The 26,828-nt window shown below is 35.5% G+C and overlaps 2 protein-coding genes across 2 annotated transcripts; both read right to left on the reverse strand.

Annotated features, from left to right (window-relative positions):
• Positions 1-7,502: 7,502 nt before the first annotated feature.
• Positions 7,503-8,432, reverse strand: LOC131395805 (olfactory receptor 5W2-like). Its single transcript, XM_058527626.1, has one exon. The coding sequence runs from the start codon at positions 8,430-8,432 to the stop codon at positions 7,503-7,505; it is 930 nt and encodes a 309-aa protein (XP_058383609.1).
• Positions 8,433-14,491: 6,059 nt separating this feature from the next.
• LOC131395442 (olfactory receptor 5AP2-like) lies at positions 14,492-15,430 on the reverse strand. Its single transcript, XM_058527315.1, has one exon. It carries the CDS (start codon positions 15,428-15,430, stop codon positions 14,492-14,494), a length of 939 nt encoding a protein of 312 aa, XP_058383298.1.
• Positions 15,431-26,828: the final 11,398 nt, after the last annotated feature.

The following is a 26,828-nucleotide window of genomic DNA, read 5'->3' on the forward strand; positions in this document are numbered from 1 at the left end:
GGTAAATAGTGTCACTTTGATCCCAGGGGTACTGTTAATTCCCAAGAGAAGGAATTCCTACAAGGATGAGCAATTTTCCCCATCCATTCTTCTTTATTCTTCTAAAAGTCTACAGAATTGATCAAGAAAATGGTAGATCAATGTTTTAACCTTTCTTGACACTCACAAAAACATAATCTGTAAGTGGATAAGAATTTATTTCAGTATATTATATTCTTTATCATCAGAAAACAGCCCAGACAAGTTTCATTGTTATGTTCTTGACAAAAGCTAAAGTGTCTGGGATAGGATTTTGAGAAAGTTTGATTCTCACATTGGATGTCATCCATGAGGTATGTGGCTTGTGTGAACCTTCACTGCTCTGTCTCAGCAGTCAGTCATTAACTGAAAGCTCATTACAACTGAAATGTAATAGGAAAGTAACAGCTAAATTAAAGACAAATCTGGAATATACAGCCTGTGTTTAAAAAATAAATATCCAATTGTGTGTTAAAGTGATTACACTTACTGAATTCCTTAAGAATCCTGATTTAAGACTATTAAATTCATACACAGTGAACGTATCTGTGTTTTAAATATAATGAACAATATGGTGCTACTGTTCTTGGTCTACATTGTTTTTAGTATTTATTGAGACATTAAATATATTTTAATAAACTTTTCTCTAGAATATATTACTGCTTTGCCACATTGTTATCACCTGCATGTAGGAGCAGTCTGGTGCCAAAGGCTATGTCCCTTAACCAGTAAAAGAGAAATGCTAAAAACAAGAGGAAACAACAGATTTAACTCTTACATTTCCATCCTTTTAAATTTTAACCCTGACTCATTCATTAAAAATAGATATGAGAGGGGCCGGCCCGGTGGCGCAAGCGGTTAAGTGCGCGCGCTCCGCTGCGGCGGCCCGGGGTTCGCTGGTTCGGATCCCGGGCGCGCACCGACGCACTGCTTGGTAAGCCATGCTGTGGCGGCGTCCCATGTAAAGTGGAGGAAGATGGGCACAGATGTTAGCCCAGGGCCGTCTTCCTCAGCAAAAAAAGAGGAGAATTGGCGGATGTTAGCTCAGGGCTGATCTCCTCACAAAAAAAAAAAAAAAAAAAAAAAAAAAATAGATATGAGAACAGAAATAATAAATACATTTTTGATATGTAGGCTTCTGTTTGCGTGTGTGTGTGTATGCATCTATGTCTTTTTGTTGGAATATGAGTGATTGTCTGATTTTATCTTAGACTTGTGTAAATATGGTGTGTGGTTCATATGGGGTTGAATTTAAACAAATAAGTATTTGTATTGTGATATCTCAATTATTACTGAGAAAAAAATCTTACGTTTGCATATACCCTTCCACAGTGACTAAAAAAGTTTCTAGTCTTAATTTTGGTTAAAACATAAGCAAGTAAAACTGTTCATTTGGTAATCAAAACGAATAGAATTCACCATGGTTTAATAAGAAATATCATTTTTTACCTTTAGATTTCAGACTATTAACTAAAGGAAGTAAGTGAAAATATTTATTTACAATTTTCTAAATATTTCATCTTCATTTTTCCAAATGTACGATTTTTTATTCTTCATTTTTTTAAATTTGGTGACTCAGAAACCTACCTGTGATAAGCAAGTCCCTCTGTGCTTACCTCTGATAGCTGAAAAACACAGACAGATCGTTTTTTATTTTTACTTAATGATATTCGGGATTTAAATCTCTAAAGCCTTTGCTCTCATCCTTCTGTATTATGTAAACATGCTATTAATTAGATTTCTGGTTTTGTACTTTCCCCTGTGAATGTTGCAACAATTCCAGCAAAGGCTGAACTTTTAATTCTTCACACTTGCACCAAGTTGATCAATGCCAGGAAGGTAAAATAATTTTTTATAGTATGATTCATTGCTGCACTGAGTCTACACCATCTTCCTCCAGTCAAATCAGACATCTAATGAAACTCAGATAGATCCTCTACTCAATTCATCTCAATTATAATTTATCTTGCTAAAATTTAAATTTAATAAATAAGATGATTATTTTGTTAATTGTTATTTATCCTTAATTATGTTTTTTCTGTTTCATTTCTGAGACAATATCCTTTACCTCCCCACTTAAAAAAGTAATAATTCTTCAATGGGTATATCAAATACTTTTTTTTCATTAAGCATGCGTGATTCGTTCCTCCAATCAGATCACCCATCCGGATTTCAATGATTTTATGACTGTATAACACCCACTATAGCACATTTTTTTAGCACATTTTTTCTTAAATTACGTTTATTTTATTCATATATATGTCTTTTACTACATTGTAAGCTCCTTAGAAATAATAGCAGTGTTTGGCTATTTCTATATACCCTGTAGTCCTAGTAACACGACTTGCACAAGTAATGTCTAATTTAATATTTTTTCTTAAATATTTTAAATGGCTAGAATGGTGGGTGATGATAAAATAGTAGAAATAAAGAGGTTTTGGTGACTGTTTCAACGAATATAGATTCATGTGTGCATGCATGCATGGAAGAGGCTTTAAGAAAAACCAGGATTCTATTTTTTCTAAAAAGAAATAGTTTGCTTTTATTCATTGCAATTTTTACAAAGTTGAGACACATTGGAGTGTAATTTTTTGTCCTCTCCAAGTATCATTAAAATATCTGTACTACATAAAGTGATCTACATATTCAACGCAATCCCTATCAAAATTCCAGTAGTGTTTATCACAGAAATAGGAAAAAACAATCCTAAAATTTTTATGGAACCAAAAAAGACCTTGAATAGCTAATGTCATCTTGATAAAGTAGAACTAAACCAGAGGCATCACGTTTCCAGATTTTAAACTAACAATATTAATTCTTCTGATACATGAGCATGGAATATCTTTCCACTTATTCATGTCTTCTTCAATTACTCTCATCAATATCTTATAGTTTCCTGTGTACAGATCTTTCACCTCCTTGGCTAAATTTATTCCTTAGTATTTTATTCTATTTTTTTATGTTATTGTAAATAGGATTGTTTTCTTAATTTCTCTTTCTGATAGATCATTATTAGTGTATAGAAATGCAACTGATTTTGGTATATTGATTTTTCTATCCAGGAACTTTACTGAATTTGTTTATTAGTTATAACAGATTTTTTGGTGGAGTCTTTAGGTGTTTGTATCTATAATATCATGTCATCTGCAAAAAGAGAAAATTTAATTTCTTCCTTTCCAATTTGGATGCCTTTTATGTCTTTTCTTTCCTTATTGCTCTGGTCTAGACTTTCAGTACTATGTATGTTGAATAAAAGTGGCAAGGATGGGCATCCTTGTCTTGTTCCTGAGCTTAGAGTGAAAGATTTCACCTTTCACTGAGGAGTATGATGTTAGCTGTGGGCTTGTCATACATGGCCTTTATTTATGTTGAGGTAAGTGACTTTTACATCCAGTTTGCTGAGTTTTATTATGAAAGGATGTTGAATTTTGTCGATCTTTTTTCTCCATCTGTTGAAATAATCATATAATTTTTATCCTTCATTTCATTAATTTTGTTTATCATATTGATTGATTTGCAGATGTTGAGCCATCCTTGCATCCCTGGAATAAATTCCACTTGGTCATGCTGTATGAACCTTTTAATTGACTGTTGAATTTAGTTTGCTGAAATTTTAATTTTTAATTTTCTTTTCTATTAGTTTCCTTGTCTGGTTTTGCTATCAGAGTAATGATAGCCTTAGAAAATGAGTTTGGAAGTCTTCCCTCTTCTATTTTTTGCAAGAGTTTGAGATGGGTTGGTATTAATTCTCCTTGAAATGTTGATAGAATTCACCAGTGAAACCATCTGGTCCTGGACTTTTCTTTGTTGGGAGTTTTTTGATTACTGCATCACTGTCTTTACTAGTAATTTGTCTATTCAGATTTTCTATTTGCTTATGATTCGGTGTTGGTGAGTTGTATGTTCTAGGAATTTCTCCATTTCTCTTAAGGTGTTCAATTTGTTGGTGTAGAATTGTTCATAGTGGTCTCTTATGATCCTTTGTATTTATGTGATATCAAGTGTAACATATCTTCTTTCATTTATAATATTATTTATTTGTGTCTTTTTTTATTGGTAAGTCTAGCTAAAGATTTATCTATTTTGTCTATCTTTTTTAAAAACCAGCTTTTGTTTGATTGATCCTTTCTATGTCTTTTTAATCTCTGTCATTTATTTTGGCTCTGATGTTTGTTATTTCATTCCTTTTACTAACTTTGGGCTTAGTTTGTTCTTCTTTGTAGTTCCTTCAGGTGTGAAGTTAGGTTGTTTATTTGAGATCTTTGTTTTTTCTTATCCTAAGCATTTCTCTCTGTAAGCTTCCATTTAGAACTGCTTTTACCACATCCCTTAACTTTATGTATGCTTCTATTTTTATTTGTCTTAAGACATTTTTTGAATTTTCTTTTGATTTTTTCTTTGGCCCATTGGTTGTTCAGGAGTATGTTGATTATTTTCTACCTATTTGTGAACTTTCCAGTTTTCTTCTTATACATGTTTTCTAGTTTCATACCACTGTGGTCAAAAAAGATGCTCCATAAAATTTTAAACGTCTGTGGCGTTCCTGAGTGGAAACTCTATGGGCTATCAAAGCCAGGAGATCTGGGGACATGCTCCTCAGGGAGCACCCACAAAAGCTGGGGTGCAGATGTGTGTGCAAGCTCCTTCCAGGGATGTACTTGTGACTTGGGGTGGGCAAGAGGGAGAGAGTGAAGGCGGTGTCTACAGGCTTTTCTGGTCTCCAAGGAGGATCTCAGTCAGCCACTAGACGCATGCTAAATTAGCAGCCTGTCCCTCAGGCAGCAGCTTTTAGTGTATGCGTGTAGACTCTATTCAGGGAAAGGCTGAGAGAGAGGCTTTTCTGCCTGATATCTCCGCTCCGAGCCCTGGTGTGAGAGCTGCAGCTAGTGCTGGCTTCTCTTAATAGCTATTTTTTTTGTTTGCTACACTTTTGTGGACCCTGTGGAAACAAGCCCCATTGGCTTTCTGAGCTAGAGCATTTGGAGGCCTGTCCTTTTGTTGAGAGTCTTAAAAGTTGGGACTCCAGATGCGGGGCCCAAAACCCTTCACTTCTCAGGGAGCAGCTGAGAGCCGGAGGTTTCCTCCCGATTATACGTCCCTGTGCTGGGGGTGGGATTTAGTACAAAAGTCTGTCTCAGCTTTTCCTAGCCGTTTCAATGTGGATATTTTTTCATTCTTCTGATGTGTAGGAGTTACTCAGCTAGTTTCTTGATTTCCTTCAGAGGGAATTGTACAATATGTAGCTGTTCATTTGGTGTGTCCTGGGGAAAGAGGAATTCAGGAGCTTCCTATGTCACCATCTTTAAAAACCTCCCCTTGACCCCAAAAATACTTTCTTTGGACAATAATTTTTTTCATCAGTCACTGGGGATGTGTGAGAAGGATGTGATGAAGAGAGACTAAGAAGGGAAGGGAATGATGAGAATTGAAGTAGACAGGCTAGAAAACATCAAGTCCTTTGATGTGGTGTTCCCTATTTATGTAGAATTTCAAAATAAAAGAGTCATTATAGGCCATCTGCCCAAGCTTCTATTTCAGTTATGAATCTCCTAAAAAATATTCCCCATACCAAATTCAGGGAAAGGAAGCCCAGAATTAATTCAATCAGTCAAGTCTAAGTTAGGAATTTCACGTATAGGGCTTAAAATTCCCTTGACTTTAGTTCAAATGCTCTCATTCCGATAAAACTGTCAATATAGGGATAAATTCAGTCTTTAGATTCTGTAATATATACTTGTTATATGGGAGGGAGATAAGTTAATTAGATGACATATTTACGTCCTCTAAATTAGTAGCAATCCACTGACATCCCATTTTTCTTAGACAATAAATTTCAAACAATGTTTTCTACCATGCTGCTACTCATAAGTAACAATTCCAGGAGAGTATGTGTTAACTGAGGAAATATGGTTCAGGTGAAAACCCTTAAAGCCTTTTGTCAAAAAAAAAGAAATAGCCTCTATAGGGTTTTATTCTATCATGATATTATGTGACAGGTCACAGTGTCCCACAAATGTTCCTTAGAAAATCAGAGAATCTTCTTGGGCTTTACTTCCATTTTGACATGTTTTCACATAAAGACATTTTGCAATGGCAGCTAGAAAATCTAAGACATACTGTGGCTTTTAAACTCTGTAATTGTAATGCATAATAAACAATGACCTTAAATCTTTTAAGGTCCCTCAAATATATCGCCATACCCATGTTGTCTCAACAGGCTGATTCAGTGCTTTAACCATCAGAAACTATAGCAAAGATAGATGAAATAGACAAATATCGAGAACATACACTGACAGATGCTCTTTACTTCTAGTGTAATTAACATGCATGTGTTTACAGATCCATTACTTTTGTATTCACAACCATTTTATGTACTTTCTTAAAAGTTATAAAATATACATATTCAAGCCATATACCAGATCTCCAGTTAATTTTGTGTTAATGACATCTAATAAGCAGTCAAAATTGTTATCTATCGTTTTATTTTATTATATACTTGTTTGTTTTGTCATTTTATGTCCCAAACACTATGCAACTGCTTTGGATGACAGGGACAGAAAGCTCGGTCCTTGAGCAAAGATTGCTCACAATTCATATTGGAGGCAATGATTAAATAAACAGGGTGATATTAAAGCAATGCTCAAAGGAAAGTTGTCTGTGAACTATAAAAAGGGACATTTAACCAGAGCTGAGAAAGGGGAGGAATGGAAGAGAAGCTTCCTGGAGAAAGTGATGGAGGATTTGATAGTTAATAATTACAGCAAAATGATGTAATTTACCAGAGCACTTTACGTTCCTCTTTATAATCTATCTTTGTTGGGCTTCTTTAATGCTGAAAAGTTATAGAAAGGGCCACCTCAAGTCTTATGTAACTGTCAGACCCTCTACCTAGAATCCTTTCCATTCCCCAGTGTGCATTTTTTTTCAGATCTAAGACTATTCAGATATTTTTCTGTATTCAGGGAAGCCTTTCCTCTACTGATTAGATTTTGACAATTTTTTTCTAGAATTTTAACCTCCAATTTTTTACTTTATGAAAGTTTTCAGCCTTATTATGAATTATTTGAATGTTTAGTTAAATACTGTTTATTTATTTTTCTAGATTATAGGATTCATTAATATAGAAACTATTGGATTCATTACAAAGTGCAAAGCTTCTAAATGCACAAAGAGCACATAGTGAACACAATAAATCTTAGTATACTTGAAATAATGTTTCAATTAAAGAATGAAAAATTAAAATATGGCAAAATTAGAGGAGTCAGGAAAGTTTTCTACAAGAAGATACATCATAAATAACTTCAAGAACATAGTGAATAATGATAGGTTTGGGGAGCTGCCTTATTTTCTTATGGCCGTGCTTTAGTACAGATATTCATTTATTTTAAAATGTGAGAAAATTATGTTTCTCATGTATCATATAATTTTATGAGCACGATCATTAAATGTGTGTGAGTGTGTGTGCATACACATAACATAAATATTTAAAACCATCTTTTATTTTTTAATTTTTCTAGGGCCTCTTTCACATCCTTGATCCGTAGGCTATAAATCAGAGGGTTTAACATGGGAATCACCAGGGTGTAAAACAATGAGGTCATTTTGTCTTGATCTAGCGAGTAGGAAGAACTCGGCCTGAAATACATGAAGAGCATAGTTCCCTGGAAAATTGCCACAGCAGTTAAGTGGGAGGTGCAGGTGGAGAAAGCTTTGACCCTGCCCTCAGCAGAGTGGATCTTCAAGACTGATAAGATAATATAACAGTAAGAGATAAGAACCCCGGAAATCGTGCTCAGTTCAATGAAGCCAAAAATGGTGAATAATACTAACTGATTGACTTGTGTATCAGAGCAGGAAAGGAGGAAAAGTGGCGGTAAATCACAGAAGAAATGATTAATCTCATTTGACCCACAGAAACATAAGCGGAATGTTAATGTCTTGTGTATCAAGGCATCTGCCATTCCCCCCAGATAAACCCCAGCCGTGAGCAGGGAGCACACTCTGCTGGACATGACCGTGTAGAGCAAGGGGTTGCTAATGGCCTTGTACCTGTCAAAGGCCATCACGGCCAACAATACGCACTCAGAATCTGCAAAGGTACAGGAGACGAAGAATTGCAGAGCACAGCCATAGAAGGAGATTGATTTATTTTTGGCAAATAAATCCACCAGCATCTTGGGCCCAATTGCTGAGGAATAACAAAGGTCACAGAGAGAGAGATGGCTGAGGAAAAAGTACACTGGTGTGTGCAATTGGAAATCCATTCTAATTAAAATGATCATTCCAAGATTTCCCAAAAGGTTAATGAGATAAACAACCAGAAACATGGTGAACAGGATCACTTTCATCCCAGGGTTATTGGAAATTCCCAAGAAAATGAATCCATTCAAGGAGGAGCAATTTTCTCTAACCATTCCTCTTTGTTCTCACCTAAATTTATGAGAAAAGGGTTAAAGAAATGATAGATTCATTTTACCTTTTCTGCACATCCACAAAATACTTGAAAGTCAGAACACAATTTCCTTCTGTAATTGTCTTAATACTCAGAAAATTACCCAGTCATGTACCCAGTCATTAAAGAGGCATTGCTATATGTTTGATAAGGGTAAAAAATAAAGAGATAGACATTGGAAAAATTTTATCTGATCTACACATCATTCACGATGTATGTGATTTTCTACAAGTTTTATTTCTCCGGACTTTAACTTTCTTATCCCTGGCAGTAGATTTAGATGGATTGATATCTCATTCTACAATCAGAATAATATGGAAGAGACAGCAATGTTAGAGGGACCAAGCTGTAAGATGCAGGACTAAGCATTTTCTAAGCCTGAAAATAGTCACGTGGACACAAAAAAATGATTACCATTGTTATGTTCCTCAAAAAATATGATTGGCTTAAAAGAATTTGCTAGTTCTAGAAACAATGAGTATCATTAAGTAATAATGATGAAAATCATTATGTTGCTGTTCCTGGTCTAAGTTTTCTTTAGTTTTTGTTGAGACATGAAATAAGCATTAAACCTTGTCTCTAGAAATGTTTTATTGATTTGTCATGATACTCATTACCTATTTGTGGAGTTGTCTGGTGCCAAAAGATGAGTCTCTTGACCAGTCAAAGAAAAGTGCTAAAAAGAAATGAAAACAACAGAATGTAACACATACATTTGCATCTCTTTGGTTTTTAAAAGGAATTTTAAATAAAAAAATGTAAACAGGATGAGTGACAATAAATGCTTCTGAGATACATGGGCTTCTCTTCCTTGTGTATGTGTATATTTATGTATGTGTCGTGTGTTTGCATGTGTATATGTCTCTGTTGATGTATGAGAATAGGAATGTTGGTCGCTGATTTTTCTTTTTAGAGTTAAGTAAATATGGCATGCCGTTCACATGGAGTGGAGTTTGCTTGTCGCTATTTGTAATGGGGTAACTAAATTATTTCTGAAATGAAACAAAAAAAGTTAAATTCGTGTACATACTGCCCCAGTGATAAAATGTTCTCCTGTGAACGTAGTTTAAATTAAAATCATTAAAATGCTATTTAGTGGATGCTAATAATTTCAGTAAATTCAGTTCTGAGAAGAAAATACAAATTTTTGACAACAGATTGCTGAGTTTATTAAGCTGTGTAAGCAGGTGTAAAATCACTCATTTACAAATTTCTCATTTTTTTTCAAAAATCTCAAAAATTTCCTCTATATTTCTTAAATTTGGAGACTCAGGAACCTACCTGAGATGAGCAGGTCTTTCTGTACTTGCTACTGGTGGCTGAAAAGTATACAGATGGCATTTGATTTTACCAGGTAGCATTTGGGACTTAAATCTCTGAAGCTGCCAGCCTCATTTGGTATTAGAAGAAAAATAATGTCAGTAAGCAACGTCATTTACTCACCAGGAACAAAATGCATTTATGTGTACATATGCACATACCCTATGTTCATTTGTGTGAATGTGGTTTTCTGTATGCATGGACACACGTTGAACTGAGGTGGAAGAAGATTGGGTTGTATTAGTTTTGGTATGCTGTTTATCTATACAACTGTTACAGTATTCCTTCAGTTCTGCTTAATAGTTGGCAGGAGTAATGTTTATAGCCAATCCTATATCATACATACACACACACACACACATGCATGCACACAAATATACACAAGCACACACACACATGTACTTATGGAACAATACATATATATTGCTCCATGTATGTGTGTATGTTTATATGTGCAAATGAAAAAGACAAATTTTTGCTAAAATGTAGCAGAAAAAATCAGTAAGAAGTTATATTAGTGCTTCTTACTATACAAGAAAGGAGCTTCTTGAATTAAAATCAGACATCACTTATGGCCATAATTTAATGCATAGTAATTGCTTTTAAAATTTGTAAACCTGCATAAAGCACAGTATCATCATAAAATCCTATTCTGAGTTCACATCTTTCTTATGAAACTATTACATATCTTTTTTTAACTGGAGAAAAGTCTACTTAAACAGAAAATGACTAATACTGAGTTTTATTTATTACAACTGAACAGTTGAACATTATTAACATTTGTGTGAAAAGAAAATGACGTGGAGGGTGGCCGCATTGCACAATTCCAGGGAGTAAACAGAAAAAAAAAAAAATTTGTTGCCCCTGAAATTGTGCAACATGGCAACCCTCAGGGACACTCTCTGTATTGGCCACGTCCTGAGTGATATTCATAACAGATGAGTCAAGACAGTCTGCTTCAAAGAACAGATTGCTATGCATTCATTGAATGTCTACAGTTGATGGATACTTCAATATAATGTGTAATAATCATGCACATCAGCTGTATTTCTGAGTCCTACTGCAGTTAATTTATTTGCCACTAAGCCAGTAAATGCGAAGCTTGAGGGAGGAGAAAGTAAGATGTGTAGGGATGTACTAGTTCATGGTCTAGAACACTCCAGGTTCTTTTCTGTTTATTCAAAACCTCCCCGGGAGTTAGCAGGGACACAGGATTTCTTCTTTTGGTTGGTTGTATCTGTTTGCTTCTTTTGTTAGTTTGTTGTTCTTTTCCTCTCTTGCTTTCTATAAAGCTAGAACACTCATCAGGCTAAAATCAGTAAAGTTAATACACTTTTAAATTTGGAAAATGATTCTTAGTCATAATTTTTAATGCCTTTACATATTTCATTGTGATTCTTTATGTGATGTCCCCACTACTAAGATACCAAATATACTCCTGTGGGAGATATTGTTGATGCAGAGCTCAAGCCGTATAACTAATTGTTAATAGTTATATACCATTTAAACTCAAAAGACGAGGCATTTGTGTTATCCAAGATGTTTGCTGTCACTGTTTACTTCTCTGGTACATATTTTGAGGAGGTAGAATTTTCCTTGGTGCTTTCTTCTGAGTCCTTTCAAATTAATTTTCCCCCCAGTTGCTTTCCTGTCTTCAGGGACATCAAAATCCCTCAGGTTACGTTTTGTTCAACCAGGATGTAGCTTTAGCTTCTTACACAGGGCTGCTCTTCCAGACCATGTAGACTAAATTCCCTTCAATCTACCCCTCCCAATGCAGTAAACCTGAGTTTGTGAAGGTACATTATTATTAGAAATTGGATAACTTAATTTAACTCTCAAATGGATCCGTTTCACTAAGAATGGAGTTCTTAAATAATTGAAAAAAATCTTTAGGAGAAATTTTATACATCAGATACAAGCGAGTGAGAAAAATTTATATCTAAGGGTTTCTGGGTGACACTAAAACAATACTATGCAGGCATGTGCCTACCTAGAAGATCACATTCTTCGGAAAATTGTTGTCTGCCCCTGAAACATTATTGTAACACAGATTTTATTTCAAGATGTTGGAACCAAAACATGCTGTTTCCCTGCTGCTGGAGGAAAGACTAGAAGGCCCTGTGGGTAGATGAGATATTGTTGTTATGCAAGTAAGGCAGCACTTTTAGTAACACGAAGATTAATTTTATACTGAGGTAGTCAATGAAATTGTGCACTGTATTAATTTCACAATTATATTATGAACACTTATCATGTACAGGGAACTGCTAAATTTAAAAAAATAAATAAATCATGTCATTGCTTACCACCTGATAGTGGATATACTCTGTTTTGGGGAAATCTGGTTAGAGTATTATACATGCGGAAAACTTTCATTTAAGAAAGTATACTGCAACTAAATTTTCAGAGATGAAAAGATCCCCTCACCCAACCAGGCCCCCAAAAATATTGCTAGCATCTTAGAAACCATTCCCACACCCATCACAAATTGACGTCCAATATGATAGGTTAGTTTTCATGTTTTTGAGGTATATAGGAGTACAATCATACAGTTTTATGCTTTTTTGTCTTGCTCATTTTACTCCACATTATATTTGTTAGATTTCTCCATGTCGTCACACGTGGAGATTGTTCATTCATCCCATTGCTGTGTAGTTTTCCAAAGTACAAAGTTGCCATAAAGTTATTTATCTAATTTAAAACAGTGATCAGCAAACTAGGGTGCATAAAGTTTTATTGGTCTTGGGACACACCATTTTATTTATATATGGTCAATTTTTTTGTGTGTATGTGATACAAGAAAAATCCTGAGTGATTATGAAAAAGAGTTTATAGCCTGAAAACTCTAAAATATTCACTACTTAACACTTTAAGGAAAAATTTGGCAACTCTTCATCTACTGTGTTGATAAAAATTTGAGTTTTCAGTCTTATGCTATTGTAAATAAGGCGATGGTGAAGATAATTGTACACATCTTTGGGTAGACAGATTAACTCATTTCCCTGGGATACAAATATAGGAATAGAATTTTGAAGTCAAGAACATTTATATGTCTATATTTAGTAGATCCTTTCATAGAGGTTTACAAAGCAAAATGCCAATTCTCATTTCTATTCCAAATGTGCAAGAGCAACAGCTGTTCCACCTTCTCACCAATATGTGATATTAACATTGTTTTCCTTTTAGCCAATCTGTAGTTGAGTCATAATACTACATTTAGGTACTTACTTTCATTTCCCTGAGCACCAATAAAGTTGGATATGCACTTCCTTGAAGTGTCTATGAATTTCTGAATTCAAGTAACAGGTCACTAAAAAGGGGCATATTTAACTATTTAGTCTTCTGAAATTCGTGCTATCTAGCTGGCTTCATTGTCAGCACTATTTCAGATTAAGACAGCCTAGAGGTGAAATACAATTATTTTGTATTAAGAAGAAGTGGCTCATCTTTTTTTCTTTTTCAAAACCTTTCCAGTACTGGGGGCTGGGAATCTACACAACTGTAGATTCATATTTTATTGAGACAGGTTGTATCAGCTGGAAAGGACCTTAGAGCTAATCTAGGTGAAGGCCCTATTTTGCACAAGAATAACCTGTGTATAGAAAGAAAAAACGACATGTTAAACACCACTGTGATTTAGAGTTGCATTGTTAGCTGGTTCATAGTATGTTTTTAGAAAGAGATATATCCAGGGAGGTTAAAAATTTCTACCTCTTGCTTTAACACCAGACTTCCCACTTATTGGATTATTGAACATTATTACTACTCTGTTTCTAAAAAATACAGTTACACAGCGTATCCCCACAAGGTATCTGTCTGTTCTCCGTGTTAGACATATAACCAAACCTACCTTTCCTATGTCATACTTATGTTTAAAGATTCAGTGGCAAGGATGAAAGAAGGAGTCAAGATATAAAACTCACTAGACACACTTATTGATCACGTTGTATTTGTACAATGATATTTGCCATCAGTCATTGGTGGATGTCTGAGAAAAATGTGATGTAGAAAGACTAAGAAGGGAAGGGAAGGATGATGATTAAATTTTGCAGGGTACACTCATTAATTGAGTCAATAGGTGTTTTTCAATGGCATCCTATAGTTGAGTATTGTAAATTGAAAAGTCGAAATATTGGAGAACAGGACAGACAAGGGATTTGCATTTATGAAACTTTGAGGGCGGACAGGAGTTTTTTATTTATTCTTAGTTATTGATTTACTATTTATAAACTTCTAAGTGGTATGATGGAATATTTATAAGGTGATACTAGTACAAAGGAAAGAAACAAATAAACCGAATGTAATCCACTAATACTTACTTTGACTAAGCAAGTTTATTAAACCATTGGTTTAAAAAAATATTGGAACCTTGGAATTTTAGAAGGGTAAGTTGAATTGACAAGGGGGAAAGGGTTGCCCTGCCCGTGATACCTCACTGGGACATACCTATGAGTAGAGAAGGGAGGTATAAAAAGACCCTCTTTGCAAAATAGCAAAATTATTCTGTTACTACTTTCCCTTAGCTTGGAGACAAGGATGAGATCAATAATAAAGGCTCTCTACACTCAATTTAGGCACAATGATAATGAATAAAAAATATCTAAAAGGTATATTGGTGAGACTACAGGAAACTATGTCAAAGTATCTGAATTTGAGCTCTCAGAATCTTTAAAAATATTTTTTGGTGAAAACACAATTTCACTCAGAAGATAATTTAGTGCCGATTGCTTTTTTCAGGGCACTTTTCACATCATTATTCCTTAAGCTGTAGATCAGTGGGTTTAACATAGGGATGATGACTGTGTAGAAAACAGAAGCCATTTTGTCCGTGTCCATAGAGTAACTCGAACTGGGTCGCAAATAAGTGAACAGGAGTGTGCCGTGAAATATAGCCACCGTGGTTAAGTGGGAGGTGCATGTAGAGAAGGCTCTGCGTCTTCCCTCAGCTGAGTTCATTCTAAGGATGGTGGTTATGATGTAGCTGTAGGACAGGAGGACAGTGATGATGCTGCAGCCCAGAACACAGCTACCAAAAGCAAGCAACACTATCTCATTGATGGTTGTGTCTGAGGTGGACAGGGCTAGTAAGGGTGGGATGTCACAGAAAAAGTGATTGAGGATATTGGAATTACAGAATGACAATTGAAATGTGCAACAAGTGTGGATTACTGAATCAACCAAACCTTCAATGTAGACAATGGCTACCAGCTGGGTACAGACTCTCCTGGACATGGCAATTGTATAAAGAAGTGGATTGCAAATGGCTACATAACGGTCATACGCCATGACAGCCAACATGAGACATTCCATATTTGCAAAGGCCCCAGAAAAATACTGCTGAATGGCACATAAATTAAATGGAATTCTCTTTTGCTCAGATAAGAAATCAGTCAGCATCTTGGGAGTGACAGTAGAAGAGTAGCCAACATCACAGAATGACAGATTGCTCAGGAAATAATACATGGGCGTGTGGAGTCTGGGCTCCATCTTGATCAGCAGGATCATCCCCAGATTGGCAATCACAGTGAGGCCATAAACCAGCAGAAAGAGCACAAAGAGCCCCTGCTGCACCTCCTGTCTGTCAGAAAGTCCCAGGAGCATGAAGTCAGTGAACACAGTGCAGTTCTCAACAGCCATCACTCGGCTCTGGAAATCCCTGGTTGTGACAGAAGGAAATGGAAGTGGAGGGTAGCATCATCTTACTATCTTAACAATTAAACTGCCAGTTCTTTCTCTTTTTCAGTAATTAGAAAGATAGACAATGGTAAGTCTGCTTTAGGTAAACAGATGTCCTGGAAACATACAATTACATATAAATTGATAAAATGATAAGAATAATAACCTTTACCTTTGTACAGCACTGTAGAGAGTTTGTAGGACACTTTCATCCAAATTAAACATGTAATTTCTACACCAACCTATGTAGTATTTATGATGATTTCTGCTACTTCTAGCTTATAGATTAAGAACTTGAACTCCTCAGACTTGTGGCAATAGTTCTTACAATTTGTTGGCCTAGGTAACTCACATCTTATTACATGGTATTTTTTGTTTTCAATGTTCTAGAAATTTGATATCCTGGAATAGAGAAGCACAGTTAAGTGATAGATGCAGGTAATGAAATATTTCTTTGTTTTTCCCTCATCACCCAAAATTGTGGAGCAGCAGAGTTATGGCAGCTTCCTGGATATTACACATCCCCACTTCCCCATTAACCCCTTAGATTCTATCCAGCCTCAATTAACAAGGGATAGAGATAATCTGCGATCCAAGACCCTCTGGAGCAGGGAGGGTGGGGGTTGCTAGAGAAGGGTTTCTACGAGTGATGCACTAGAGTGCACACACAGGAATATGCCAGGGCTAAGCAGGCTGCCTCTGACAGCTGCTGTGGCTCAGGGAGGGTTATGAAGAATCTTTGGGACCTAATTGTAGAGATGCCGGTAGCACAGATGACAGAGAGGCAAGCAAGGGAGTGTGGTTATTGTGTGAGTCCCTCTGTCCTAATTGACTAGAATCCACATGATCTTTTCACCAGCAGGTTAGATGTGTAAGACATGTGATAAAGTCCTCATGTGTCCACAGTCCCACCATATCAGAGAGTATGAACTGTGCCCCATCCCAACTCTAAAAACTGTAATAATGTTTTATTGTTTTCTTTGTTCCCTATTTCTCTTGAGTTACTCTGAAATCTGTCTGATTTGGTTTACACGAATTGGTGGTCTTTGGGAGGCTAAGTGAATTCTATGTCCCACTGTTAGATTTACCCAAACCAATTATGTTATATGTAATGTGATCCGTGACCTCCTCTGTTCTGCGAGAATATAAGAAAAGCTGATTTGAAGGCAGATGAAGGACAGAAATAGAACTAGTGATCTAGTGAAAAGATCTAGTGATCAATGTGTAGGTCTCCAAAAACTTGGTCTAAACTCATTAAAATATGTGTCCCTGTATATACATCTTTAAGCAAATATTTTCCTTAAAAATAAAAATATTTTAAAGTAATAAAAGTGCAGGTAAGAAATTTAAAACAATAAAAAATGTCTAATCAACTCCATAATCCATGATTGCAAATTATTGTAAGCCCTGCTATCTACATATAAATGTTTTAAAAATAAATAAATAGATCAATTGAAATAATTTATATAAAAGTTATATTATACTTTATATCTTCCTTTGGTTTTATTACATACTTTCAGTCGAAAAAGGATAAAAGGACTAAAGAAATCTAAAATATAAATGAGAGAAACCACAAAAAATATTAGTACCTGACCCAGAACTGCTGACTGCTTTGTTGCATGCAGTTCTGTCTGCGGGGGGGTTCAGCAATTGTCTCCTGACTGCCCTGGATTATTTATCTCTGTGTCTGGTCCCTGGGTATTGAGTACTTGTTCTCTGAGGAATAAGTGACAGAGATAATAATGTGGTTTATCATCTGATATTTCATACAGGCTGGGTGATTGAGAAAAATACAGACCTTTTTAAAAATTTTCCCTGTTATTACTATCCACCTTTCTGCCCCATATTGTACCTAAATACCCATAGTAAATGAATGTAGTCAAAGAGAATCCTTATTTCCAGTTCACCAGTTCCTATAGGCATTTTCTTTAATTTCCATAATTTATAAAATGAATACACTCCCACTCACACTCACACACTTACACAGATAAACATACACAAACACTCTCTCATTAAACACATTTACAAATAATAATTTTTGTAAAGACAGAAAAAACTAGTGATAATCACACTGCCTAGGGACAATTAATTTTTAAACTACAAAGATGTCAGAGTACACACACTTTAAATATGTAAATAAGTATTATGAATAGATGTAATATTCCTTTCTATGAATGTATATTAATTGATTCAATCTATACTCTGTTAATGGCCACTTGGCCTATATACAATTATTTGTATCATATAAACTCCGATATGAGTAAAATTTTCCACACATAATTTACCATAGCCAAAATTTTCTTTAAAATAAATTCTAAGAAATGATCTTTAAGAGGAAAGAGATTCTGGGCCGGTCTGGTGGTGTAGTGGTTAAGTGCGCGCACTCTGCTTCTGCGGGCCGAGGTTCAGATCCCGGGCGCGCACCGACACACTGCTTGTCAAGCCATGCTGCGACAGCATCCCATATAAAGTAGAGGAAGATGGGCATGCATGTTAGCCCAGGGCCAGTATTCCTCAGGAAAAAGAGGAGGATTGGCAACAGATGTTAGCTCAGTGCTAATCTTCCTCACAAAAAACAAAGAGGAAAGAGGTTTGATTTTAAATAAAGGCAATTTGGCATTTTTATCAGATATTTTGCATTGTCTAATTATCACAACATATTATCATATATTTTGTATATTATCACATATGTCCTGACCTTCCTCTAATAACCTTATAATGTTATACGGAAATTGAAAACGAGCAGTGATAAAAACTTCTATAGGTCCATGGACACTGTTTCATTGAATCCATAGAAATTGCTCAGACTAGATTCCTGAATATAGGGCAATGAAACAAATTTGACTGAAAAGATAATTCTCTCAAGTACTCTAATGGAATGTTATGGTGAGTTTATGTTAAAGTGACATTTGAAAATTCACAAAATGAACGACCTATAGACTCCTATATTTCTGAGAGACCATTCAAGTCCAGCTTCTACACCAAGGCAGGATCCCAACAGTGACTGAGGGCAGAAGGGAGCAAACAGGAAGAGTTGCTACACTGGGAGCTGCTCTGTTTTACTCATATCAGCTGGGCACTTGCACGGTATTAATTTGGTGTGAAGCTAAAGCGATGCACCATCCCAGGCATCAAATAGAAAATAAAGGAATTAATGTCCCTTGACATTGTGCAACCTGGCCGCTTAGGGGGATGGTCTCTGTGTTGCTCATTTATTGAGTAATATTTTATCACGTGTGTGAATCATTGCTGCACAAGCAGAGGTTGCTGTGTGTTCTTTAAATGCCTACAGTCAATGCTCCAAAAACTGTACAATAATCGTGCACATTAGCTGTACATCTTCAGTATTAATACAGTTAATTTAATTGCCACAAATACATAAATGAAAAATGTGTGTAAACAGACAACGATAAAAATAAGATATGCAAGGCATGCACTATACATTCTAATATCTCTTGTGGTTTTGCATTTCTTCTGAAACATCACCTGGAGTAAACAGAAACATTGTTTGTCAGTTATTTTTGTTTACTTGTTTGTTTTGTTTGTTGTTAAGGAGTTTCTCCCTACTTTTAAGAAAGCTGGAATACTCTTCAGGCAAACTTCATTTAAATTAATATCTTTTTAATTTTTTGTAAACTGATTTTAGTCACAAACTTGAATGCCTTTTCATAATGTATTGCTATTCTTTGTGTGAAGATCCCAACACTAAAATTCTAATGAACTCCTGTGGGAGATATTGTTGATGTGAATCTCAAACCACCTAGGTAATTACTAGTAATTTTCCACCAGGTAAACTCAAGAAAATGATATATTTGTGGTACCTAAGAGCTTTACTACCATTCTCTACTTCTCTGGTACAGATTTGGAGGAGGAGGAGTCTTACTTGGTCACCTTCTTCTGATTCGTTTCCATACTCATTTTCCCTCAGGTGTGTCTCTATCTCCAGGGATGTCAAATTCCTCAGGATACACACTGTTTAAGCAGGATCCAAACTTAAATCTTCATAAACATGGCAGTCCCTCCTGATCATGTAGTCTAACTCCCACTCCCCATTAAAGCCTGAACACAGGTAACACTATCTTGCTGAAAATTGGACAGTTTAAATTATTTCCCCAAGAGTTTGTGTTTTAATAGAATGGCTTTCTTTACGGGAGGAAATCACTTATGGTAGAATTAAGACATCAGAGACAACAAGTGAGAAAAAACATCCGTATGTACATGGCTTTCCTGGTGTCATTGGTGCCCCTAAACATAAGCATAAGCAATATTACATAAGCAACTGCCTACTTATAAACTTCTTCCAAAAGACAGTTGTCTGGCCCTGAAGCATGAGCCATATCAAATAAGTTCAGGGCGTGATAATGTTACCAAGGAGAACCAGCTTCACTAAGTCTTTCTCTTTCAGGGTCAAAATTGACTTTACTGGAGCCATTTGAACATGGAGTCAAAGCTACCTTTCTTAAGAAATTGCCTGCTGTCTTGAACCTGGACAGAGCTAAACCTTTGGATTGGGCCACAACAGCAATTATTTTACAAGCAATTGTTTGAGATTTCAGCAGAAGAATGAACAACTTGTTCACAAAGATTGATGATTTTGGACCTTCTGAAGATAAAATCAGTAGTCAATCAATGTTTAGCCAAGACTAGCTTCTGGCCCCACCTCCAACTGAAATTCTTTGTAATACAACTTTCCTTTTTTGCCTTTAAAAGTCCCTGAATTTTACTTTCTAGTGGGACACTATTTGAGTTTCTACCTGAATCTGTGCTCCCTGAGCTGCAATTCTTTGCTCCCAAATACATGCTTTGCCTCTTAAACTGGTTTCTGTTTTTGTAGGTTGGTCAGGAAACAAGAAAAGTAGGACCTGTGGGTTGCTAACAACATCTCTGTTCTATAAACAAGGTAGCACTTTTTGGTAACATAAAAGATACTCATTGAATAAAATATTCTATGAATGTTGTATGCTTTATTAATTTTAAAAGAATATCTTGAAAATGTGCTATATAAAAGAAGTTGCTAGAGATTTAAAAATTAATGATGAAATCCTGCAGCTGTATACAATCTGATAGTGAATAGTATTTATTTTTAGAAATCCATCTAAAGTTATGTTCTTTTTAAGGAAGGGGAATTTTTGAAAATTAAAACATCGCTGCATCCAAACCCTGACCAAAAAACAGAACACAATGAGCATTGCAGCGACTGTCCGTGGGCCTTAACACAAATTGTTGTCTAATATCATAAACGATTCTGTATATTTTTTAAAAACTATATAGAAGTGAAATCATTCAGTTTTTATCCTTTCATGTCCGAACTCTTTCATTCAATATTATGTGTATGAGATTCCTCCATGCTGTTCATATTGTGACAGTTCATTCGTTTTGCTGTATAGTATTCCGATGAACACACTATAAATTATTTGTCAAATTCCAAATAATGTTCCATTGACCATTTTTTGCACAAGCTTTGGGTTTACATACTCACTCATCTGTTGGATATAAAACTAGGAATGGAACTTCAGGGCCAGCTATAATAGATACTGCCATATAGTTTTCCAAAGCTAAATGTCAATTCTGGATTCTACTGTCAACATGTGAGAGCTGTAGTTGTTCCACATCCACACAAGTACTATATATTAATATTGTGAATCTTTTTAATTTTAGTTACTCTTTCGATGACTCATGGTACTTCACTATAGTTTCTTTTTTTTTTATGAGGAAGATCAGCTCTGAGCTAACATCCATGCCAATCCTCCTCTTTTTGCTGAGGAAGACCGGCTCTGAGCTAACATCTATGGGAAATCCTCCTCCTTTTTTTCCCCCAAAGCCCCAGTAGATAGTTGTATGTCATAATTGCACATCCTTCTAGTTGCTGTATGTGGGATGCTGCCTCAGCATGGCCGGAGAAACAGTGCATCGGTGCGCGTCCGGGATCCGAATCTGGGCCGCCAGCAGTGGACCGCGCACTTACCCGCCAAGCCTCAGGTCCAGCCCCTTCACTGTAGTTTTAATTTTTATTTTCCTGAACCCTGGTAAAGTGCATAACCATTTCTGTGAAGTGTCTATTAAAAGTCTGAATGTAGAATGTGAGGTGTTAGAAGAGCTGTGTTTAAAAGCATTTCCTCTTCCACGACTCATACTCTGTAGCTGATATCTCTATTGCCATTCAGATCAAATCAACCTAGAGATACAATGCAATTCTTTTGTACGAAAACAAAATCCCTCTTTGTTTAGTTTGTTTGTTTTTAAATGTCTCCAATAGTGAGGATAGGTTTATACAGCAGTAGAATCATAGATAGATGACTAGTGGCAACTGGAAATGACCTTAGAGATACTGTAGTGTGAGGCCCTCCTTTGCAGAAGAGGGGGGCTGAAGTATAGTGAGGAAGAGTGATTTGTGAAACATCACAGTACTTGGAGTTGCACTGGATGCTTGATTCATAGCATATTTCTGGAAAGGTGTTTCCAGAGAGGTTAAAAGTTGCTGCCTCTGGCTTTAACACAAGGCCTCCCACATGCTGGGTCATTGAGTTTTCTATAGCTGTGTTCTAACAAATCTGCTTATACAGGCTACCACCAGCATGTATCTACTTGTTCACTGTGTCATATGATGTTATATTTGGGCCTATGGCCCAAATCTATCATCAATATGTCACTATTATCTTTAGCGATTTCAGTGCCCAAGGTGAAGGAAAGGAGTCCAGATAGAAGGATATTGGTTCCTTTGCCAATAAGCGTACCACATTCCCCATGGCCCTAGGGATAGGGCCACACAGAATAACATAAAATGGTATACTCTGGGATTAATTATCTAAACTTATTTCTTGGCAATGTGAGGTCTGGGACTTAGATCAGTTGATTGGTTTCAGGCATCTGGCCTGGACGTGGAAATGGTGTGCCCAGCATAGGTAGCCATGAAGAAATCTCTGCTCAGCTCTAAGCAAGAGTGAAGGCAGGGTCAGGAACAACAAGTCCTAAAGTGGCTGACAGATAGCTCCAAACATGACACGATGCTGCGACTGGAATCTGACAGAGTGCGTGAGCGGGTCTAAAGTGGATAAAGAAGGGTCCTGGAGACTGCTTTTCACCACATGATACCATGAGTGATGTCATCTTTTCCTTCAGCACCACGGATTTCGCCCCTGACGGGGAGTTAGTAGGCTCTAGAGGATCTTAGAGACTCTCTTGAGCAATCATGAATACCCGATTTTATGTATATATCCTCATAATGTATGTATTGAAGCTGTAATAAATAGATGAGGAAACTGAGGCTTAACAAGATTAAGCAATCTAGGGCCACACAGATAACAAGAAAAGCATAGTATACAGATTTGAACTCAGGTGTCTCACTTCAAAGATCAGTTCTTATTTTAACTGTCTCCCATCTTGATCCTTTTCCTAAAAAAATAAAAAATAAAACAAAACCAAAACTCCTGCTTTTTCGATCATGTGTAAAGGCTATCAAATCAGTGTCTTTAAAGACAAATAAAAAGAAAAAAAAGTAAGGGATATCTTTTCTCCTTAAACATATATATGGAAGATGATCATCAAATCCAATTTTCTATAACATTAATAGGTTAGTTTTTATACAGATGAATATGTTCAATACATTTTTAATAAAGTACATTGAGTGTAGAAGGGATTTGGACAATGATTAAGAGGTCCTGATATATGAATTGTTCTATGAACAACAAATAAATTATTTGAGATTAGAAAATGAAATATTTAAGAATAATAAAATATTTTTATTTGCCTTAAAACGTTGTTCAATCAGTAATTGAAGACAAGTAACCTGATGAAAATTACATGTTTGTAATATGTTGTTTTATTCTTATAATGTTTTGAGGTCCATAACATTCACCACATTTTATACACTAAAGGAATATGTAAAATTAGGGCAGAGGACCTAAGTGAAAAACCTTGTATAACCTATTACTCTGTCTTCCTGGACCCAGAAAAGAGTGCCTCTATTTTCCTTTTTTGACAACAACATAAAATGAATAGTCTTGAGAACGTAACTGTGGTACGGTTTTTATAACTGGTGTAATTGTTAATTGATGACAGTGAGAAAAACATGAGCAATTAACTTAATTAAGTTATGGGAATAAAGTAAGGATTACTTAACATTCTGCTACTTGGCAATGACTACTATTAAATTGATGTTTAGAATATGGATCCAGTTTATTTCACAAACACACAGAGAGCCAATATAAATCAATGTACAAACGGAATACTAATGTAAATACTACTTTATTTTTCCATTGAACACATATTTTTGTTAACCACTATTCCTTTACAATTTCAATTTTAGCATTTAGAAATCTACCTGAAATAAACAAGTCTTTCTGTCCTTATCTCTGGTACACAAACAATAAGCAGATTGCATTTTAATTCTACCTAATAATTGTTGGGATTTTAATCTCTAAAGTCTCTGCCTTCTGTGTTGTGAGAACACGATCAATTACATTTCTGGTTCTATATTTTCCTCTGTCAATGCTGCAACAATTTTAGCAAAGGATGAACTTTTAATTCGTCACTCTATTCACCAAATTGATCAATGTCAGAAATTTACCAGAATTTATTTTAATGCTAAATTTCCAGTGAACCAGATGTCTAATGAAATTCAGATAGATGTTATACTTAAAGATTTTCATCTCCTTTTCATTGTTTATCCTCTTTCTTGCATTTCTGAAACATCTCCTTCATCTCTTGTTTAGAAATATGGTAATCTTACAAGTTGATTTTCCTTTAGTCTTTGTCTGATTTCTTTCCCCCAAGTACATGTCAATTACCCTAATTTCTATAATTTTTTGACTGTGTAGGGGCAGAAAACTTTTCCCTTCTTCTCGCTAGGTTCTTTGACTGGCTTAATAATTAAACTGACATAATAAGACAGATTAACAGAAAAAAAAATTTAATTTCATAAACACGAGAATCTCATAAAAAATATGAGACTCAAAGAAGTGACCAAAACAGGCAGCTTTTATACTGTTTTAGAGAAAGAAGTGATAAATTTGTGAAGAAATGACAAGACAAAGGGGTTTGGGCTTGGGTAGCAAATTAGTGAAGAAGTAACGAGGTTTGTTTATATAGCCTTCTTGGCCCTAAATTCCCTGTCTCTGGTGATAAGGATGCCTTTTATCCTCCTGGTACAGCGAGGGTAACTTTCACATGGGAAATTTATTTTCTGCTTTAAGGGGGACAAAGGAGTGTCAAGAGTATCCTTCTTGCACTGTTTCTTAAGTAACTTTCATTCAAAATAATCAATATGCCGAAGTGGTATGTTTTGGGGTGGCATATTCTGATCTCCTTCAACTGTATAACATCCACTACACCTAGTACACTCTTTATTGAATTATGTATTTCATCTGTTTATATACATGTCTTTCTAAATTCCCCTGATGCTGAGCATAGAATTTGCATGGATAATGGCTCAGTAAATGTGTGTTGTTAAATATTTTCCTTTTGTTAGGCTGGTGCATGGTCAACAAACAGTAGAAACAAACAGCTTTGAAGGCTATATCTACTAATATAGTTCATATGTACAAGAATGATCTTTCACAAAAAAAAAAATGTGTCGGGGTAATGCTTTCAAAAAAAAAGTCAAGGTCTGTTTACTTCAAAAATAACTTTTGTCTGTTATCATTCATGGTATTATTCTGAGAATTGAGAGTTACTGGAAATGTGAATTTTGTGTCTACCCAAATCTCTCCTGTGCAGCTACAAATGTAATGTTCCACCCTCCCTGAATCTTGCTCAACCATGTTGGCCCATGACTTGGTAGGACCCCTTCACTGGGACAGAGAGATAAATCCCGCGTTCTCATTATTCTGCCCCATAAAATATCTCTACTTTCTCTCTTATAAATGTGCTTTTAAGCACCTCTTCATTCAGCACTAGATTTGTGAAACAAAAGATACGGATTTAAATATAGACCATTGTGGATATCTTACCAATCACTTTGTGTTTTGCATGTATTATTAACCTTTTCTCCATGTATATCATAATATATTATAAATATTATCTTCTATGTCCTGATCTGTCTCTAGTAAGCTCATTATACAGATACTGAAAGTGAGATCCAGAAGTAATCAGGAAATTTCGCAAATTTCATAGGCATTATGTTTTAATGATTCAAAGAACTTGCTTTTGATAGGTTCCTACTACAGTGTAAGGAACTTCAGGGCATTATGCTAAGTGAGATAAGTCACACAGAGAAAGACAAATACTATATGATATCACTTATATGCGGAATCTAAAAAAGCCAAACTCATAGAAACAGTATAGAATGGTAGTTACCCGGGGCTCGGGGTGGGGGAATTGGGGAGATTTTGGTCGAAAGGTATAAACTTGCAGGAATAATAAGAGGAATAAGTTCTGGAGATCTAATGCACAGCATTGTGATTATAGTTAAAATACTGTATTATATAGATCAAAGTTGCTAACAGACTAGATCTTAAATGTTCTCACCACAAAAGAAATAATAATTATGTGATGTGGAGCAGGTGTTAGCTAATGATACAGTGATAATCATATTCCAATATATAAATTTTCAAATAAACACTGTTTTGCACTATTCCAGGAAGCATAAGAAAATGAGTAAAATGGTGCCCCTGAAGTTGGGCAACATGGTGGCCTTGGGGATACTCTCTGTATTGGCCACGTTCTGAGTGATATTTTATAATATGGGAATCATTTCAGGATGCTGGCAAGCACAAATTTCTGTATGTTCATTAAATTCTACTGCTGATTGTAATGTACAATTATGCATCCCTGCTATGCTTTCTGCCTTATTGCAGTTAACTTATTTCTTTACCACAAAACAAGTAAATGTAAAAATTGTGTGTACATAAATTAATTTACTAAATGAAAATATAAGTCAGTGTATACATACAAATACTCCAGGTAATTTGTTTCTTTTGAAACCTCACTGGGAACTAGACAGAGATATAGTCTTTTTTCAGGGTCCTATAAAGCTGGACCACATCTTAGGCTAAATCACTAAAATAAAGAATTCTTGATTTGGGGTAAAGGACATCTTAGTGATACATTTCGATGCATTTATGTATTTTATTGTAATTATTTGTGTGGTGTTGATACAATTATACTAAATTTACTGTTATAGAAGATATTTGGAGACCAAGCTCAAACTAAGTAATTGTAATAATTTGTCACCTATTAAACTGAAGACACTAATGCATTTGTGTTACCCAAGAGCTTTGCTACCATTATTTACTTCTCTGATACATATTGAAGGAATGGGAATGGTCCTTGGTCACTTTATTCTTCTTTCCAAACTCATTTTCCCATCAGGTGCTTCTCTGTCTTGAGGGATGACAAATCTCTTCAGATTTCAACTTGTGGA

This window comes from Diceros bicornis, chromosome 31, assembly GCF_020826845.1.
Source record: "Diceros bicornis minor isolate mBicDic1 chromosome 31, mDicBic1.mat.cur, whole genome shotgun sequence".
In the NCBI taxonomy this organism is placed as follows: domain Eukaryota; kingdom Metazoa; phylum Chordata; class Mammalia; order Perissodactyla; family Rhinocerotidae; genus Diceros; species Diceros bicornis.

Excerpts from the sequence above, each read along its gene's own strand:
- LOC131395805 (XM_058527626.1), bottom strand. The coding sequence starts at position 8,432 with ATGGTTAGAGAAAATTGCTCCTCCTTGAATGGATTCATTTTCTTGGGA.
- LOC131395442 (XM_058527315.1), bottom strand. The coding sequence starts at position 15,430 with ATGGCTGTTGAGAACTGCACTGTGTTCACTGACTTCATGCTCCTGGGA.